Source organism: Bufo bufo, chromosome 3 (assembly GCF_905171765.1).
Source record: "Bufo bufo chromosome 3, aBufBuf1.1, whole genome shotgun sequence".
In the NCBI taxonomy this organism is placed as follows: Eukaryota; Metazoa; Chordata; class Amphibia; order Anura; family Bufonidae; genus Bufo; species Bufo bufo.
In genome coordinates this window covers 384,106,876-384,127,722 of record NC_053391.1, presented here as the reverse complement: position 1 = coordinate 384,127,722, position 20,847 = coordinate 384,106,876, and the positions used below count along the sequence as shown (strand labels likewise).

Genomic DNA, 20,847 nt, shown 5'->3' with positions numbered 1-20,847 from the left:
GCCTTGATCCTTACCAGGTTATATGCCGCCCTCAGGTCGAGTTTGGTAAAGACCGTGGCCCCTTTAAGGCGATCGAACAGCTCGGAAATCAAGGGTATCGGGTAAGCGTTCTTGATCGTGATGCGATTGAGACCCCTGTAATCGATGCAAGGCCCCAACTCACCGCCCTTCTTTTTCACAAAGAAAAATCCAGCCCCTGCCGGGGACGAGGATTTGCGAATGTGTCCGCGTGAAAGCGCCTCCCTCACGTACTCCTCCATGGCCTCATTCTCCGCTACCGACAGTGGATAGACTTTGCCACGAGGAGGAACGGCACCAGGTTGTAACTCTATGGCACAATCGTATGGGCGGTGCGGAGGTAGGGCAACCGCGCGCACCTTATCGAATACATCCCGGTACTCCTCGTATTCAGGAGGCAACAGAGAGTCCGAGGAAGTACACAGCAACTTGACAGACCCATGGATGCAACTAGCCCCACACTGCGGTGACCACGAGAGGATCTCGGCCGATCTCCAATCGAAAGTCGGATTATGCTTCTGGAGCCAGGGGTACCCCAAGACCACCGAGTAGTGTGGAGACGAAATAACCTGGAGATGGACCGACTCTCTGTGAACGGCACCAATGGCTATCCCCACTGGAAGGGTCTCATGAGTCACGTGTGACGACAGAAGGGGTCTGCCGTCTATCGCCTCAAGAGCCAGTGGGGAACCTCGAGCCTGCAGAGGAATGGAATTGGCGGCAGCGAACACACTATCAATGAACAAACCACCAGCACCAGAGTCCACCAACGCCTGGGTCGTCACCGAGCCCCCGACCCAGGAGAGGACAACAGTGATCAGTGGTTTGTCAACACGGGAAACCGGGGACGAGGAGACTCCACCCAAGATCTGCCCCCGACAGGATCTCAGGTACGAGCGTTTCCCGGACGGTTCGGACATGTCAACCGAAAATGCCCACCGAGACCACAGTACATGCATCGATCCTCGCGTCTCCGGAGTACCCTCTCCCCCTCGGACAGGCGAGCAAACACCAGCTGCATGGGTTCACCCCCAGACAAGTCATCCCCAGGAGGCGTGGGAGGAGAGGGAGGCACGGGTGGGACAGCAAACGTAGGCGCCAATCTGTTAGAAGACCTCCGCAGGCTCTCCTTAAAGGAAGGTCTCTCCCTGAGTCTGGTGTCAATCAAAATCAGGAAAGAAATAAGAGACTCGAGCTCCACTGGTAGGTCCTTAGCTGCAACCTCATCCTTCAAGGCATCCGAGAGACCATGAGAGAAAGCAGCGACCAGAGCCTCATTATTCCAGCCCACCTCTGCTGCCAGGGTACGAAACTCAATGGCGTATTCAGCTACGGATCGTGAACCCTGTCTGATGGACATAAGGAGCTTCGCAGCAGAGGCAGCACGAGCCGGCACATCGAATACCTTCCGAAGAGAAGCAACAAAACCGGAAAACTCGGCAACCACCGGATTGTTGTTCTCCCATAAAGGGCTGGCCCAGGCCAAGGCCTTGTCCGAGAGCAGCGAGATCAAGAAGCCCACCTTTGATCTCTCAGTAGGAAAGGCATGTGGCAGCAACTCGAAATAAATGCCCACCTGGTTAAGGAAACCTCGGCACTGAGTTGGCTCTCCCCCAAAGCGCTGTGGAAGAGGGGCAGAACCGGTCATACCCCGAAACACCGCAGGCGCAACAACAGGTGTCGGGGTAGACTCTGGCGCAACAACCGGAGCGGCAGTAGGAGCGACAACCGACCCATCGGCAACGGGAGCGAAATGAGCCGTGCGTTCAAGCAGGGTTTGCAACGCCACAGCGAACCGACCCAACAGGTGATCCTGCTGATCAAGTCTGGCAACCAGCATGGGTAGCGAGGATGGCCCTGTACCGTCAGAACTCATGGCTTGGTCCTAATGTCACGGAACCATGAACCAGACGTACAACAAGAGATAAGTGAAAATAAGAAGGCTTTATTGAAAATAAAGCTGTAAAGCAAAAGTCCAAACGAATGGTGAAACCGAAGCAGAGTCTTAGAGAGGCCAGAGATCAGGAACCAGAAGGGTAGTCAGACGAAGCCAGGATCAGGAACCAGCAGGGTAGTCAGACGAAGCCAGGATCAGGAACCAGCAGGGTAGTCAGACGAAACCAGGATCAGGAACCAGCAGGGTAGTCAGACGAAACCAGGATCAGGAACCAGAAGCAGCAGCAGTCTTAGAAGCATGTGAACACAGGAGGACCAAGCAAGGAACTGAAGCCACAGACCTCCTATATATATGAGCTAGGCATCCAGCTCCTCCCAGTGGGAAGGAGGAGCCGCAGGGTGGAAGGCTACAAGAAACCCAGAAACCAAGATGGCCGCCAGCACATGTCAAACGAAGGAGAACAGCAAGAAGGTAAGACCATGACATGATGGGGCAGATATTTTGGCATATCTACTGTGAGGGAGCACATATTTTGGGATATCTACTGTGAGGGGGCACATATTTTGGGATATCTACTGTGAGGGGGCACATATCTGTGAGTAGACCTGAGGGACTAAAACACAGTAAAAAATAAAAGTAGGCACATAAGAATTGATTCACATATATACAGGGAGTGCAGAATTATTAGGCAAGTTGTATTTTTGAGGATTAATTTTATTATTGAACAACAACCATGTTCTCAATGAACCCAAAAAACTCATTAATATCAAAGCTGAATATTTTTGGAAGTAGTTTTTAGTTTGTTTTTAGTTTTAGCTATTTTAGGGGGATATCTGTGTGTGCAGGTGACTATTACTGTGCATAATTATTAGGCAACTTAACAAAAAACAAATATATACCCATTTCAATTTTTTTTTTTTACCAGTGAAACCAATATAACATCTCAACATTCACAAATATACATTTCTGACATTCAAAAACAAAACAAAAACAAATCAGTGACCAATATAGCCACCTTTCTTTGCAAGGACACTCAAAAGCCTGCCATCCATGGATTCTGTCAGTGTTTTGATCTGTTCACCATCAACATTGCGTGCAGCAGCAACCACAGCCTCCCAGACACTGTTCAGAGAGGTGTACTGTTTTCCCTCCTTGTAAATCTCACATTTGATGATGGACCACAGGTCCTCAATGGGGTTCAGATCAGGTGAACAAGGAGGCCATGTCATTAGATTTTCTTCTTTTATACCCTTTCTTGCCAGCCACGCTGTGGAGTACTTGGACGCGTGTGATGGAGCATTGTCCTGCATGAAAATCATGTTTTTCTTGAAGGATGCAGACTTCTTCCTGTACCACTGCTTGAAGAAGGTGTCTTCCAGAAACTGGCAGTAGGACTGGGAGTTGAGCTTGACTCCATCCTCAACCCGAAAAGGCCCCACAAGCTCATCTTTGATGATACCAGCCCAAACCAGTACTCCACCTCCACCTTGCTGGCGTCTGAGTCGGACTGGAGCTCTCTGCCCTTTACCAATCCAGCCACGGGCCCATCCATCTGGCCCATCAAGACTCACTCTCATTTCATCAGTCCATAAAACCTTAGAAAAATCAGTCTTGAGATATTTCTTGGCCCAGTCTTGACGTTTCAGCTTGTGTGTCTTGTTCAGTGGTGGTCGTCTTTCAGCCTTTCTTACCTTGGCCATGTCTGTGAGTATTGCACACCTTGTGCTTCTGGGCACTCCAGTGATGTTGCAGCTCTGAAATATGGCCAAACTGGTGGCAAGTGGCATCTTGGCAGCTGCACGCTTGACTTTTCTCAGTTCATGGGCAGTTATTTTGCGCCTTGGTTTTTCCACACGCTTCTTGCGACCCTGTTGACTATTTTGAATGAAACGCTTGATTGTTCGATGATCACGCTTCAGAAGCTTTGCAATTTTAAGAGTGCTGCATCCCTCTGCAAGATATCTCACTATTTTTGACTTTTCTGAGCCTGTCAAGTCCTTCTTTTGACCCATTTTGCCAAAGGAAAGGAAGTTGCCTAATAATTATGCACACCTAATATAAGGTGTTGATGTCATTAGACCACACCCCTTCTCATTACAGAGATGCACATCACCTAATATGCTTAATTGGTAGTAGGCTTTCGAGCCTATACAGCTTGGAGTAAGACAACATGCATAAAGAGGATGATGTGGTCAAAATACTCATTTGCCTAATAACTCTGCACGCAGTGTATACGCTCTGTAGCATGCTCTGTGTAATGTATTTCATCTATAATACATGCAGTTTAACCACCTCAGCTCCCCTAGCTTAAACACCCTTAATGACCAGACCACTTTTTACAATTCTGCACTACACTACTTTCACGGTTTATTGCTCGGTCATACAACTTACCACCCAAATGAATTTTACCTCCTTTTCTTCTCACTAATAGAGCTTTCATTTGGTGGTATTTCATTGCTGCTGACATTTTTACTTTTTTTGTTATTAATCGAAATTTACCGAAATCTTTGCAAAAAAAAGACATTATTCACTTTCAGTTGTCATTTTTTTTTTTTAAATACATTTCTATATAAATTTTTCTCTAAATTTATTGTTCTACATGTCTTTGATAAAAAAAAATGCAATAAGTGTATATTTATGGTACAAAAATGTGAATTTCCGCATTTTGAAGCACCTGTCAGCACCTTTCTGAGCACCTGTCATGTTTCCTGAGGTTCTACAATGCCCAGACAGTAGAAAAACCCCACAAATGACCCCATTTCAGAAAGTAGACACCCTAAGGTATTCGCTAATGGGGATAGCGAGTTCATAGAACTTTTTATTTTTTGTCACAAGTTAGTGGAAAATGATGATATTTTTTTTTTCTTACAAAGTCTCATATTCCACTAACTTGTGACAAAAAATAAAAACTTCCATGAACTCACTATGCCCATCACGAAATACCTTGGGGTGTCTTCTTTCCAAAATGGGGTCACTTGTGGGGTAGTAATATTGCCTGGCATTTTAGGGGCCCTAATGCGTGAGAAGTAGTTTGAAAATTCAAATGTGTAAAAACTGTCTTGTGAAATCCTAAAGGTGCTCTTTAGAATTTGGGCCCCTTTGCCCACCTAGGCTGCAAAAAAGTGTCACACATGTGGTATCGCCGTACTCAGGAGAAGTTGGGCAATGTGTTTTGGGGTGTCTTTTTACATATACCCATGCTGGGTGAGAGAAATATCTCAGTAAAAGTCAACTTTTCCCATTTTTTTATACAAAGTTGTAATTTTAGAGAGATATTTCTCTCACCCAGCATGGTATATGTAAAAAGACACCCCAAAACGCATTGCACTACTTCTCCTGAGTACGGCGATACCACATGTGTGACACTTTTTTGCAGCCTAGGTGCGCAAAGAGGCCCAAATTCCTTTTAGGAGGGCATTTTTAGACATTTGGATTCCAGACTTCTTCTCACGCTTTAGGGCCCCTAAAATGCCAGGGCAGTATTAATACCCCACATGTGACCCCATTTTGGAAAGAAGACACCCCAAGGTATTCCGTCAGGGGCATGGCGAGTTCATAGAAGTTTTTTTTTTTTGGCACAAGTTAGCGGAAATTTTTTATTTTATTTTTTTTCTCACAAAGTCTCCCTTTCTGCTAACTTGTGACAAAAAGTTCAATCTTTCATGGACTCAATATGCCCCTCAGCGAATACCTTGGGGTGTCTTCTTTCCGAAATAGGGTCATTTGTGGGGTGTGTTTACTGTTCTGGCGTTTTGGGCAAGGCTAAATTGTGAGCATCCCTGTAAAGCCTAAAGGTACTCGTTGGAATTTCGGCCCTTTACGCATCTAGGCTGCAAAAAAGTGTCACACATGTGGTATCGCCGTACTCAGGAGAAGTAGGGCAATGTGTTTTGGGGTGTATTTTTACATATACCCATGCTGGGTGAGAGAAATATCTCTGTAAATGACAACTTTTTAAAAAAAAATTATACAAAGTTGTCAATTTACAGAGATATTCCTCTCACCCAGCATGGGTATATGTAAAAATACACACAAACACAGAAATATAGTGGCAAATCTGGGGGAGCTGCTCAACCCCTAACACTGTAGCGTGTTTTTCATTGGGGGAGCAGCCCCACCGCATGTGGACCGCAGCAAACGATTATCCCCAGCAAAAAAATGCATACGGTGGAGGATGTCGGCGTGGTCCACATGCACCACAAAGGCATCCTACACAAAACGGAGCATTGTGCGGATGAAAATATAATCATATAAATCACAGAAAAAATGCACCAAACGGATATGCCACTGACTATACTGGCTAGTCATAAATGCAGATATTAAAAGCTGAGACTTTTGCCAATATATTCCTGTCAAGAAAATATCGGAGCCCATCATGCACCACGTCACGGTCACTCAGCATGGCAAGGGGTCCTACCACTAAGCTAACTATGGTGTGAACAAGGTCTGAAGGTGATGTAATCCAGCTCACAGCCAAGCTTCCATACAACCGCATAGCAGGACAACTAATGCAATGTGAACAAAGCAAGACTGTAAGCCACACCCATATCAGACCATGTGATGGAGGTTACCAGGTGCAAAAGAGAGTGTTTGAATGCCAGGTGAAGGCACATACACTACATATAAAACAAGACACAAACACAGAAATATAGTGGCAAATCTGGGGGAGCTGCTCAACCCCTAACACTGTAGCGTGTTTTTCATTGGGGGAGCAGCCCCACCGCATGTGCACCGCTGCAAACGACTATCCCCAGCAAAAAAATGCATACGGTGGAGGATGTCGGCGTGGTCCACATGCACCACAAAGGCATCCTACACAAAACGGAGCATTGTGCGGATGAAAATATAATCATATAAATCACAGAAAAAATGCACCAAACGGATATGCCACTGACTATACTGGCTAGTCATAAATGCAGATATTAAAAGCTGAGACTTTTGCCAATATATCCCTGTCAGGAAAATATCGGAGCCCATCATGCACCACGTCATGGTCACTCAGCATGGCAAGGGGTCCTACCACTAAGCTACCTATGGGGATAGTTGTTTGCTGCAGTCCACATGCGGTGGGGCTGCCCCCCCAATGAAAAACACGCTACAGTGTTAGGGGTTGAGCAGCTCCCCCAGATTTGCCACTATATTTCTGTGTTTGTGTCTTGTTTTATATGTAGTGTATGTGCCTTTACCTGGCATTCAAACACTCTTTTGCACCTGGTAACCTCCATCACATGGTCTGATATGGGTGTGGCTTACAGTCTTGTTTTGTTCACATTGCATTAGTTGTCCTGCTATGCGGTTGTGTGGAAGCTTGGCTGTGAGCTGGATTACATCACCTTCAGACCTTGTTCACACCATAGGTAGCTTAGTGGTAGGACCCCTTGCCATGCTGAGTGACCGTGACGTGGTGCATGATGGGCTCCGATATTTTCCTGACAGGAATATATTGGCAAAAGTCTCAGCTTTTAATATCTGCATTTATGACTAGCCAGAATAGTCAGTGGCATATCTGTTTCCGTTTGGTGCATTTTTTCTGTGATTTATATGTAAAAATACACCCCAAAACACATTGCCCTACTTCTCCTGAGTACGGTGATACCACATTTGTGACACTTTTTTGCAGCCTAGGTGCGCAAAGGGGCCCAAATTCCAATGAGAATCTTTACGATTTCACAGGGCATTTTTTACGCATTTGGATTCCAAACTACTTCTCACGCTTTAGGTCCCCTAAAGTGCCAGGGCAGTATAAATACTCCACAAGTGACCCCATTTTGGAAAGAAGACACCCCAAGGTATTCCGTTAGGGGCATGGCGAGTTCCTAGAATATATTTTTTTTGGCACAAGTTAGCGGAAAATTATTATTATTATTTTTTTCTCTTACAAAGTCTCATATTCCACTAACTTGTGACAAAAAATAAAATTTTACATGAACTCGCCATGCCCCTCACGAAATACCTTGGGGTGTCTTCTTTCCAAAATGGGGTCACTTGTGGGGTATTTATACTGCCCTGGCATTTTAGGGGCCCTAAAGCGTGAGAAGAAGTCTGGACTATAAATGTCTAAAAATTTTTACGCATTTGGATTCCGTGAGGGGTATGGTGAGTTCATGTGAGATTTTATTTTTTGTCACAAGTTAGTGGAATATGAGACTTTGTAAGAAAAAAATAAATAATAAATAAATCAATTTCCGCTAACTTGTGACAAAAAAAATAAAAATCTTCTATGAACTCGCCATGCCCCTCAAAAGTGATCTTTTTATAACGCCGCAGCGATTTTACGGTGTTTTTGCAGTGAAATTTTTTTTTCTGTCACTGCGGTGGGGCGGACTGAACGCACAAGATCAGGCCTGATCAGGCGAACACTGCGTTTTTTGTAGAGCCTATAGAACATGTCCTATTCTTGTCCGCAATTGCGGACAAGAAAAGGCATTTTCTATATAGTTCTGGCAATGTGCGGATCCGCAAAATGCGGAAAGCACATTGCCAGTGTCCGTGTTTTGCGGATCTGCGGTGTCCGTGTTTCCGTGGATCCGCAAAACACATACGGACGTCTGAATGGAGCCTTACAGGGGGGTGATCAATGACAGGGGGGTGATCAGGGAGTCTATATGGGGTGATCACCCCCCTGTAAGGCTCCATTCAGACGTCCGTATGTGTTTTGCGGATCCGCGGATCCGTGGGTCCGTGGATCCGCAAAACACATACTGACATCTGAATGGAGCCTTACAGGGGGGTGATCAATGACAGGGGGGTGATCAGGGAGTCTAATATGGGGTGATCACCCCCCTGTCATTGATCACCCCCCTGTAAGACTCCATTCAGACGTCCGCATGTGTTTTGCGGATCCGTGGGTCCGCGGATCCGCAAAACACATACTGACGTCTGAATGGAGCCTTACAGGGGGGTGATCAGGGAGTCTATATGGGGTGATCAGGGGTTAATAAGGGGTTAATAAGTGACAGGGGGGGGTGTAGTGTAGTGGTGATTGGTGCTACTTACAGAGATGCCTGTGTCCTCTGGTGGTCGATCCAAGCAAAAGGGTCCACCAGAGGACCAGGTAGCAGGTATATTAGACGCTGTTATCAAAACAGCGTCTAATATACCTTTAAGGGGTTAAAAAACGATCGCCGCTGGCAGGCTGCAGATCCACTCGTTTACCTTCGGGTCCTGTGAACGCGCGCTCCTGTGTACGCGCGTTCACAGAAAATCTCGCCTCTCGCGAGATGACGCGCCGGCGCGTCCAGGAGGAATGAATCGACCGCCTCCGGAACGCAATCCTGCGTTAGGCGGTCCGGAGGCGGTTAATTGCTGTAAGCGCGGTGCAAAATGCCACAAGGGGGCCCACTGAGACTTTATCGCCCGAGGGCCCACGTGAACCTGGAGCCGGCCCTGGTTGTCTCCACTGGTGAAGAATCTCTCCCTGCCACTTGACTGACAGGGCAGACATCTTGCCCAGCCCTGACAACCTCATACTCCTTAAAAGTTTATACATTTTAACCATGTCCCTGCCATTGGCCCATAACAAAACTAACTTGGAAAACCCCTTTAGGCCTCTTTCACACGGGCGTTGCAGGAAAATGTGTGGGTGCGTTGTGGGAACACCCGCGATTTTTCCACACGAGTGCAAAACATTGTAATGCGTTTTGCACTCGCGTGAGAAAAATCGTGCATGTTTGGTACCCAAACCCGGACTTCTTCACAGAAGTTCGGGCTTGGGATCGGTGTTCTGTAGATTGTATTATTTTCCCTTATAACATGGTTATAAGGGAAAATAATAGCGTTCTGAATACAGAATGCATAGTAAACTAGCGCTGGAGGGGTTAAAAAAAATAAAAATAAAAATTAACTCACCTTAATCCACTTGCTGGCGCTGCCGGCATCTCGTCTGTCTCCTTATGTGCTGAACAGGACCTGTGGTGAGCATTCATTCCAGGACCTTTGATGACGTCACTCCGGTCATCACATGATCCATCACCATGGTAAAAGATCATGTGACGTACCATGTGATGACCGGAGTGACGTCATCAAAGGTCCTGTAACTGTACTTAAAGCTCACCACAGGTCCTATTCAACAAAGGAGACAGAAGCAGATGCCGGGCTACGCGATCAAGTGGACTAAGGTGAGTTAAATTATTTATTTATTTATTTTAACCCCTACAGCGCTGTTTTACTATGCCATGTTATAAGGGAAAATAATAATGATCGGGTCTCCATCCCGATCGTCTCCTAGCAACCGTGCGTGAAAATCGCACCGTATCCGCACTTGCTTGCGGATGCTTGCGATTTTCACGCAACCCCATTCACTTTTATGGGGCCTGCGTTGCGTGAAAAACGCACAAAGAGGAGCATGCTGCGATTTTCACGCAACGCACAAGTGATGCGTGAGAATCACCGCTCATGTGAATAGTCCCATAGAAATAAATGGGTCAGTATTCAGTGCGGGTGCAACGCGTTCACCTCCCGCATCGCATCCGCACGGAATACTCGCTCGTGTGAAAGGAGCCTAACAGTTGGAATCACACATGGGAAGATAGTGAGAGGAGCAGTGATAGCAAGTGTACTATTGTATGCCTCCGTATATTTACAGGTAACACTCGGAAAATTAGAATATCGTGCAAAGTTCATTTATTTCAGTAATGCAACTTAAAAGGTGAAACTAATATATGAGATAGACTCATTACACGCAAAGCGAGATATTTCAAGCCTTTATTTGTTATAATTTGCATGATTATGGTTTATAGCTTATGAAACCCCAAAGTCACAATTTTGAGGTACCCTTTGCTCAGGGGGTATGGATTAATTAGCTGACTAGAGTGTGACACTTTGAGCCTAGAATATTGAACCTTTTCACAAAATTCTAATTTGAAGCTGCATTAATGCAATTCCTTTTAATTTGCATTACTGAAATAAATGGACTTTTGCATGATATTAAAATTTTTCGAGTTTCACCTGTACTATCAGCTCTAAGCACTGCAGTGTTTATCCTCTTCCTATCTTTCCAGTGTGTTTATTATGACAAACAGAGCAGAGAGGAGGATGAGGCAGCACTATGGCTAATTGTGGTGAAGTAACTTGTCCTGTGTGATTAGTACAGGTTTTGCGTGTACTGATAGGATGGCGGCCATTTTATTTCTCCTAATGATTGCTCCCTAGACAAAACAAGCCATTCTAAGTAATGAAAGGTATTTCTGAATATATTTATAATAAAATAATATTTAAGTATTTTCATTTTTTTTAATTCCTGGAGAACCCCTTTAAGTACACAATATGGGCTTGATTTAACTATCAACAATATTCTTTTATGGACAACTACTTGAGAATGAAACACATTTTTGATATTCGCTTTCATAAATATGCCAAATTTAAAAAGGTCCCTGTTACAACTGTAGGTAGGGACAGACAAGGACAATGAGCCCTAAAGCTAGCCCGCTTTCCCTACCTACATGCAGAGTGGTCCCTTGTCAGTGGTCACTCTTATTGGTTAGTCTGTACAGACTAACCAATCAGAGCCTAGTTACAGGAATAGGGCTGGTTTCAGGTTCTGATCTCCACAGTTCGTGACTATGGAGATTAGACCTGTAAGTAGGTATGCCCTAAAGCCTCCATTGTTCCCCCGATGCCCCCATTGTTCCCCTGATGCCCCCATTATGTCCCCTGCAGTCCGCCAAATGACCCCCCCGTATGGCGATGGAAGCTGACAACAACTGAGATCAGTGCTGGCATTGATCTTGGCTGTTTAACCCCTTACATGCCACGGACACTAGCAACCGCTGATGTAAGGCGTTAATGGAAGGAGATCTCTCTCTTCCCTTTTGGATAGCCAAGCTGCAATGGCAGCGTCCCAATGGTAGCCATGGCAGTCGGAGACCTTACAAAGGCCTCCAGGCTTGCTATTTACCGAAAATGTCATTGTAAAACTTACAGTACAATAGTCTGCAATAGCTGACTATTGCAGAGTGTTGTACAGACTCACTGGATCTTCAACAACCAATAAAAAATGAAATAAATGCACATTTCAATGAAAAAAAAACTAAATTTGATTCTTTCCATATCTACTCATTTATAATTGATTAAGCACAAGCAGGCAACAAAATGCAGACTTCTCCCTATTGCTGCCAACCATTATTAAGTCCACATATGCAATATAGCGCAGGGATGCCCAACCTGAGGCTCTCCAGCTGTTGCAAAACTACGACTCCCAGCATGCCCAGACTTCCTACAGCTATCAGCCTACAGCAGGGCATGGTGGGAGTTGTAGTTTTACAACAGCTGAAGAGCCACAGGTTGGCCATCCCTGATATAGCGTATGAGACTTTCTCTTTACAAAACAGATATATATGGGGGGGGGGGGGGGTCGGGATTTATCATTCCCCCCCATGCTAGTTTTCTGGTGTAAAAAAGTCACAAACCTGGTGTTTGAGACTTTTTAAATGCCATTGCATTTATATTTAGGCACCTGGCCACTTTCCTGAGAAGGGACGTGGAAGGGAGGTAAAAGGGTGAGGCCAGCGGGCACATTTATCTTCAATTACGACCGTTTTCTGATGTAAATGAAGCATCTACATCTACCGTGGATTTCTGTTTAGATGCCTGATCATAAGAGGATATCATGTAAAATGCCGGTCTATGATAAATTTCCCCCAATGTGCTGAAAACGCATTTGTCCTGATGGTAATTGCCAAATTCTTAATACCAGTTAATTGCATTACAATGATGATACTGAATGATTAAGCACATTTTATTTCATCTCTTCCAGATGTAGAGAATTACGAGCCAAAATTAGCAACAGACATGCTTTACAATGTAACGGATAAAACATTTGTGCTGGAGTGGCCAGGCTGCATTTTTCCTGAAAATACAACTAATGTGTGGGTGGTAGTTGCACGGAATAAATGTACGTACAATATTTTCTATTACACATATATTTAAATGAACCAATGTACCGTACCATAAGACTCCCACTAAGAGTAGACAATAGAAAATTAGAAAATAAATGTTGAAACCTCCTTGATAGTTTAATGAAGTGGAGGGGTTCAAAGTAACTAACTTTAAAACAGAGAGTTAATAGTTCACAGTTAGCTTATATTAATCTTAGTGTGTCAGCTTTTGACAAGTGAAACAAACAGCAATGGCGTTGTCACGATAGGATGATCGACGCCACAATAAACATCTCAAGTTACAGTATACATTACAATACAGTATCCACTGTGTAGTCTTCTTACTGGTCTAACTCCTGCCACTGGTGACCTCATCAAAGTTCCTTTAGCCATGCAAATGGTGGATTTACATGGCCTGATATTAGGGCAGATTATCGGGTTCCTCTTGAATGCTCGCTCTGGATAATCTGCCAGTCTAAAGGTGTAGCCGATCACCCAAAGAACGAGTGAAATGGTCATTCATCGGGTGAAACAGTCGTTCGTGAGGACAAGTAAATTATAGTTTCTGGGCAGCAGATCATGCTGTCTAAAGTTTGCTCTGCTGCCCAGAAACAATGCAGCTGTATGAGGATGAGCGATTGCAATAGCTATCGCTCGTTCTCATACTGTGGAGGTGATTGCTGTATGTAAATGGGGCACTTCACCCCCAGTGAACCAGCAGCCGGTTGTTGAGAGGGAACGCTTCCCAGGGCCGGCCTTAGGTGTCCAGGCGCCCTGTGCGAGCTAACCTTGTGGCGCCCCCCCCCCCCCCCAAAAAAAAAAAAAAACACTGCTTGTTGCTGGCATCATGGCATAGGCTGGCTGACTATCCAACCAAGTAGTTACCAGCCCGCACACCCCAAAGGCCGGTGTAATGTCATACTTCCCTACTTCGTGAGATTTCCCTACCCTCGTCACTTCCGGTCGCACCGGACATGACGTGAGGAGGTGTGCAGCGCCGCGCAGGCGCACAACGTCAGGTTAGGGAAGTTTCACAGCAGAGTGCGCATGCGCCAGGAGTCTTGCCGGCGGTTAGGGTAGGGAAAAACTATGGGCCAGTGCGCAGGCGCAGTGATCAGATGGATGTTCTCAGCTGAACACCGGCCGACACTGCGCATGCACCGGGAGCCTCACCAGTGGTTAGGGAAGGGAAAAATTACGTACGGGCCAGTGCTTTTTCCCTACCCTAACCACTGGTGAGGCTCCCAGCGCATGCGCAGTGTCGGCCGGTGTCCTGCTGAGAACATCCATCCGATCACCGCACCTGTGCACTGGCCCATAATTTTTCCCTACCCTAACCGCCGGCGAGGCTCCCAGCGCATGCGCACTCTGCTGTGAAATTTCCCTAACCCATCGTTGTGCGCAGTGCGCCCCCCCAATATAATAAACATTGGTGGCACAGTGCGCCCCCCCCCAACACCCCAGTATAATAAACATTGGTGGCGCAGTGCGCCCCCCCCAACACCCCAGTATAATAAACATTGGTGGCGCAGTGCGCCCCCCCAACACCCCAGTATAATAAACATTGGTGGCGCAGTGCGCCCCAACACCCCAGTATAATAAACATTGGTGGCGCAGTGCGCCCCCCCCAACACCCCAGTATAATAAACATTGGTGGCGCAGTGCGCCCCCCCAACACCCCAGTATAACAAACATTGGTGGCGCAGTGCGCCCCCCCAACACCCCAGTATAATAAACATTTGCGCAGTGCGCCCCCCCAATATAATAAACATTGGTGGCGCAGTGCGCCCCCCCAACACCCCAGTATAATAAACATTGGTGGCGCAGCGCGCCCCCCCAACACCCCAGTATGATAAACATTTGCGCAGTGCGCCCCCCCAATATAATAAACATTGGTGGCGCAGTGCGCCCCCCCAACACCCCAGTATAATAAACATTGGTGGCGCAGTGCGCCCCCCCTCAATATAATAAACATTGGTGGCGCAGTGCGCCCCCCCTCAATATAATAAACATTGGTGGCGCAGTGCGCCCACCCTCAATATAATAAACATTTGTGGCGCAGTGGGCAGTGCCAATGAGGGTTAAAAAATAAAAAAATAATTAACTCACCTCCTCCAATTGATCGTCTTCTGTTCTTTCTTCATGACCTGTCAAAGGACCTGTGGTGACATCACTGTGCTCATCACATGATACATCACATGATCCATCACCATGGTAATGGGTCATGTGATGAGCTCAGTGACGTCACCACAGGTCCTGAAGAAAGAACAGGAGACCGGCAGCTACGCGATCAACTGGAGGAGGTGAGTTAATTTTTTTAAATTATTTTTTAACCCTCATTGGCACTGCCCACTGAGCCACCAATGTTTCTTATACTGGGGGGGGCGCACTGTGCCACCAACGTTTCTTATATTGGGGGGGGCGCACTGAGCCACCAATTATGTTTCTTATACTGGGGTGTTTGGGGGGGGGGGGCGCACTGTGCCACCAACGTTTCTTATACAAATACAGGAGGCGGGTGCCGGAATCAAATAGCCGGCACCCGACCTTTGTGACAGGGAGCTGCGATCAGCGGCAGTTAACCCCTCAGGTACCGCACCTGAAGGGTTAACTCAACTGCAGCTGATCGCAGCTCCCTGTCACAGAGGTCGGGTGCCGGCTATTTGATTCCGGCACCCGCCTCCTGTATTTGTATTTCAGGTCAGTTTTCTTCATTGGTGGCGCAGTGGCCACAGCTCCTCCCCTCCTTCTCCTGTCTCTCTTCTTATTGGCAGCAGGCAGGTCAGACAGGGGAGGGGGAGATGGAGGGGGCGCCCCGAGGGAGAACACAAGTACAGCCTCGCCTGCCGCAGATTACATTGCGAGCTGTCGGCCCGGCGCCCCTGTTACTATGGCGCCCTGTGCGGCCGCACAGCCCGCACACCCCAAAGGCCGGCCCTGACGCTTCCTTCCCGATAATCTGCTTCTCCTCTGCACATGTAAATCCACCTTCATTTAGAGCTTTCATGTATTTCCCTGCTGCCTGGGGACTTTCAGCATGTGGAGGGCTGTGTTTCTCACAGTCATCTTCATGAGCTGAATCTTCTCTCTTTCTGTAATAGTATTTACACGATTGCTCACCTGATATGTGGAATTGTCAAGGTCTGAAAAACGAGTTAGGAGTCCAGTGGCTGTGAGGATCCAGATAAATGGAGTTTTCTGAAGCAAGACGCATTCAAATAACAGATGGATGGCAATAGTTGTAGTGTTAGTTAGAGGCAGAGTCAGGTAATAATCCAAGGTCAGTAACAGATAAGCACAACAGTTTGTCAGAAGTTCAGGAGGAGTAGCTAGACTGCAAGGAGAAAGTGGCAAGGCCTAACTTAAATAGGAAGTCCAAAGGTGGAGCTAATTAGACAAACACGAATATCAAGGAGCAAAAAACTATCCATCAGATTCAGGAAAGAAGCTGTCCAGAATCACCAGTCACCCAGTGAGAAGAGGTACTGCCTGCGACGCAGGAGTTTCTGGGTTGAAATTCTGACATCTTCACCCTGCACATTTACAGGTGGTGGAGGGGGCAAATTGTGGCATGTAAAGGTATTTTCATTATATGGTTTCTAGAGAGAACAATGGAAAAAAGGACTAGGAAATTTTAATCAAAAGGTGACTTCATTAAAAGGGTTTCCAAGATTTTTTAACTGATCAGTGGAGGTCCGACAGATGTTTGAGAAGGCACCAACGCTCTCAGAAGTGCTGTATCCTTCTCGCAGTTTTACCTAGGCCATGTGACATCAGATTCATCAGTCACATGGCCTAGGCGCAGGCTCACGCCGCTATACAATGCACAGCACTGTGCTTGGTGAGCTGAAAGAAGGCTACAGAGCTACTATCAGTGTCGGTTCCTTCTCAAACAGAGCATAGGTGCTCAGTTAAAAAATCTTGTAAAACCCCTTTAAGTTGAGCAGAAATTTGAAATGGCCCTATATATTTAGTTTTGGAGAAAGTATTTTCAACTTTAGATTCTTTGCAGAAAGCCACACTTTATTCCATACATGAAATACAGGGTTTGCTCTTTGATGTTTGTCAGCAGCTTGTTTTAATTTTTTTTAAGCAACATGCAAATTATAACGATCTTTTCTTGGACCTTGTGTAATGATCTTAAACATTCGGTCACTGCTGGATGCATGATTGAAATTGTTGAATCTGGAATGAAGACTGGGTGAAGGCCTGTATTAGCATAAAAAGGGCTTTCTAATGTTGAGCTACACTCAGAGTTATTATACACAAACTCAGTTGCTGATAATCAGTTCAGTCATCCTGAAGATAACTTATGAAGCATCATAGGTACTGTTCAAGAGTTTAAATAGTTCTTTGATTGAGGATGCAAGGCAGATGACAAGTTAATTCCTAACCCCAGAGCAGAGATAAAGCTTAACCAGAATTTTGCAGTAAATGGTACATCTTGACCTGAAACCACATTGTCAGGGATTCCGGTCAGGCAATCTGAATACTTCCTGGATCAGCAGTTTATTGCACAGTGGGTATTAGATGGAATGAAATAGGCCATCTTTGTGAGATGGTCTACAACAACCAGTGCTTTGTCTTTTTGTGTAGGCTCTGAGAACATCCTGGATAAATCATATGCTTTACTATTCTTTGATCCAGGTCCAGAAAAGAATAAACTTCATCTAGCTTGACTTGAGGAGAGTCGTCTGGCCCTATGGGTAAACTCCAGATTTCTATGATTAGTAAGCACAGTTACAGGATTAGCAGTTCTCTCCAAAAGATGTCTCTACTCATAAAATGCACATTTAATTGCTAGCATTTCCAATATCATAGTTTCTTTCAGATGAGGACATTTTATTGACCAAAAAATAAGCACAAGGACGCAACAACATCTTGTCTCCAGACTGGTGAGCTAGAAGAGCACCTACACACTTTCAGATGCATTACCTTTGTAATTGGCAACTCTGTGTTTGGATGAATTAATATCGGTGCTGATATAAAGAGAATCTTTAATTTTGTGAAACCATCCTGAGAGTCTTGTGTCCAAGCAAAGTGCACTGTTTTATTTGTGAGATGAGTAATTGGTGCAATGACCTTGGACAATTTTCAGATACATTTTCTATAGTTAACAAATACAATTAATCTCTGGCCTTTCTTCATTTTCTTTTCGCAACTGGCCAGTCAACAATAGCCTTAATTTTACTAGGATCCATACTCAGATCTTCTAGTGAAATGATGTACCCAAGAAATGGAATGGTTGACTACTTGAATTCACATTTCTCAAGCTTAACATATTAGCAGTGTTATTTAGGAACATAGTAATACAATAATATATACCACCGGCGCTAATTAAAATATTGAAGCAGCAGTGTCAAAAACAGCTCCGTACTAGCTGTTATAAACGGATTATACACATAATTATAAAAGAAGGAGACACCGCGCTAAACCTAAGTCACCTGACCCTTATTAACCTCTGGTTCCGTTCGTGTCAAACCTATCCACCTCAGTTAGCAAATAGCAAGGTTACCTTGATTCTGATGTGTGGAACTAGGGGACCACCTTCTCGGGCGTTCCAATGTACACGTTCTTTTTTGCGCAGAGGCGAATAGCAGGTAAAAATAGGCTATATGGAGTTCGCCCCGGCCGGTAGCGAAACTCCGTTTGTACTTACGCTCACAAGGGGAGCTGGTGACGTCACCTGTTGAGCTACGGACTGCTGTACAGCATGCTTAAATAGGAAGTCCAAAGGTAGATCTAGTTAGGCAAACAAGGCAAAAATATCAAGATGCAAGAGACTATCCATCAGATTCAGATAAGATACTGTCTACAATCAACAGTAGCTCAGTGAGAAAAGCTACTGCCTGGCATGCAGTATTTTCTGGGTTCAAATCCTGACACCTGTGCTGTGTGACCGCTCTGTTGGATCATGAAGGAAGCTGTCAGGGAGGTCTGGCACTGCTGGATGCCCTTGATTGTATACTATAAGCGTCAGCACAGTAGGTAGAAAACACGCACACAGTAAGCCCTGACTGAAACCCAAACCCGTTTCCCTGCCTACATGCAGTGCAAGCCCTAAGCGACAAGTCTGTAACTAGTCGACGTTCCCTGTTCTGCTAAGTGCAAAACAGGACAGAGATGCAACCACACAGAGAAGGGTCATATAGAAATAGGTCAAAACTGGGAGGACAATACAGTATAAAATCAGAGGGTTGTCAAAATAGCCAAGCCAAAGTCAAAACTAGACAGGTATCATGGTACAAAATCACACGACAGAGGAAGGTCAGAGACAAGCCAAGGTCAATATACTATAACAATCCAAAACACTCACAGACAGAACCAGGAGAACAGTAAGGGAGTAAACCTATAACTGGCAAGGGTGAATCGCCAGCAAGGGATTTAAATAGAGCACCGAGTCCCAGTATCAGAACCTGATAGATCCATGACTCAGTGCTCCATTAGTCAGACACAGCACACAGGAACAGAACAGCTGAATATTCAAGTACTGCTAGTCTCCTCCAGCACATGTCCGCTGTGGAGAAAAACAGAGCATTGCATCTAGTTGCTAGGGATGGTGTTGCATCACCAGGGGGAATGGCTTTGCAGTGCATCTCTCCCAGCTCGATTGTGCTGAAGCTGGAGATCTCGCCTCTGGAGTCCAGACAGGTAAGTGTCACACTCGTGTGTGGGAGGAAAACACCACACCGAGCATAGGAGGGAAAGGGAATACCGGAATAAGGCCTGGAAACTAGGGAAGGAAGATGGACACCTCCAAGAGATAATCCTAACTCCAGTCCTGACAGACTACCAGAATGAACAGGCCCCAAAGGTAGGCAAGTTCATACACCGGATACCTAGAATCCTATCTCACCCTATAATACCCAGGAACTAATGTCAGGACTGAGTCTACCTGTTCCTCCAAAGGGAAGGATGAACAGGAGTCTCTCTCAAGCCTAATGACAAACAGGGAAAGGCAACACACACACATATATATATATATATATATATATATAAACAAAATACAAAAGGGAAAGGAAACACTTCTCTTCAATGAAGCTTTAGTAGCACCAGGAACTCAGCCGAGAACCAAACACAACCTAACCACAAGTCCAACAGAAGCTATAAACCACATAGTGGGAGAAACAACAATAAATAGAGAAGGTTAATTGACCACAATAGCCACACCTGAGGAAAGAAGGTGTGGCAAGCACCAGAAACAACACAGACGTCATTTAATCCAAAAAGAAAACATGTCAGATCAAACTCAGATCTCCTGCCACCTGTCGCGGGAACATCCGTATGTCTCGGTACGTCCGTGACAGTAAGTTGGTGACTAGTGTAGAGTGAATCGAAGTTAACGAAGTGGACTTCGATCTGAATTTCAGGAAAAATTCAATTTGCAACAAAGCTGAATTTTCTCAAACTTCGTGGTAACTAATCAATTTTTTTCTGAAATGGCAGTAAAAAACATACTCACCTCATCCATTTGCTCGTGGAGAGGCCATCACGGCCATCATGATTGAAGAATCCGCCTCAATGTTATTGTCAAATGCCGCGATTAGCGATGAATGCGGCATCTGAGGGGTTCAATGATGAAGAGGTGCGATTGCCATTCCCCATCATTGCGCCTGCTACATACAAAGGAATGTGATTCGTGATGAAGTAATTCATAACAAATCGAATTTCTTTGTGAATTTCAGCAAAGCAACCAAATCAAATTTTTGATAACTTCGCTCACCTCTATTGATGACAATAAGACTTATATACACACCCTTCATGATGTAATAAAAGTGATTAATTAGTGATGTAATAAAAGTGAATAATTAGTGCCCCCTATTAGAATAATGCCCCCATTAGTACCCCCAGTAAGAATAATACCCCCATTAGTGCTCCCCAGTAAGAATAATGCCCCCATTTGTGCATCCCAGTGAGAATAATGCCCCCATTTGTGCCCCCAGGAAGAATAATGCCCCCATTAGTGCCCCCCAGAAAGAATAATGCCACCCATTTGTGCCCTCTGTAAGAATAACATCAACTATTAGTGCCCCCTTCTCTGTTTCGGCAAAAAAAAAA

At 45.4% G+C, this 20,847-nt stretch overlaps 1 protein-coding gene across 1 annotated transcript in view; it reads left to right on the top strand.

Moving 5' to 3' along the window:
- LOC120993430 (uroplakin-3b-like) overlaps positions 1–20,847 on the top strand; it is an 82,440-nt gene that overhangs the window by 11,448 nt on the left and 50,145 nt on the right. Inside the window, exon 2 of the mRNA XM_040421939.1 lies at positions 12,669–12,806. Within this exon, the coding sequence (XP_040277873.1) occupies positions 12,669–12,806 (138 nt within the window). The remainder of the gene's footprint in view (positions 1–12,668; positions 12,807–20,847) is intronic.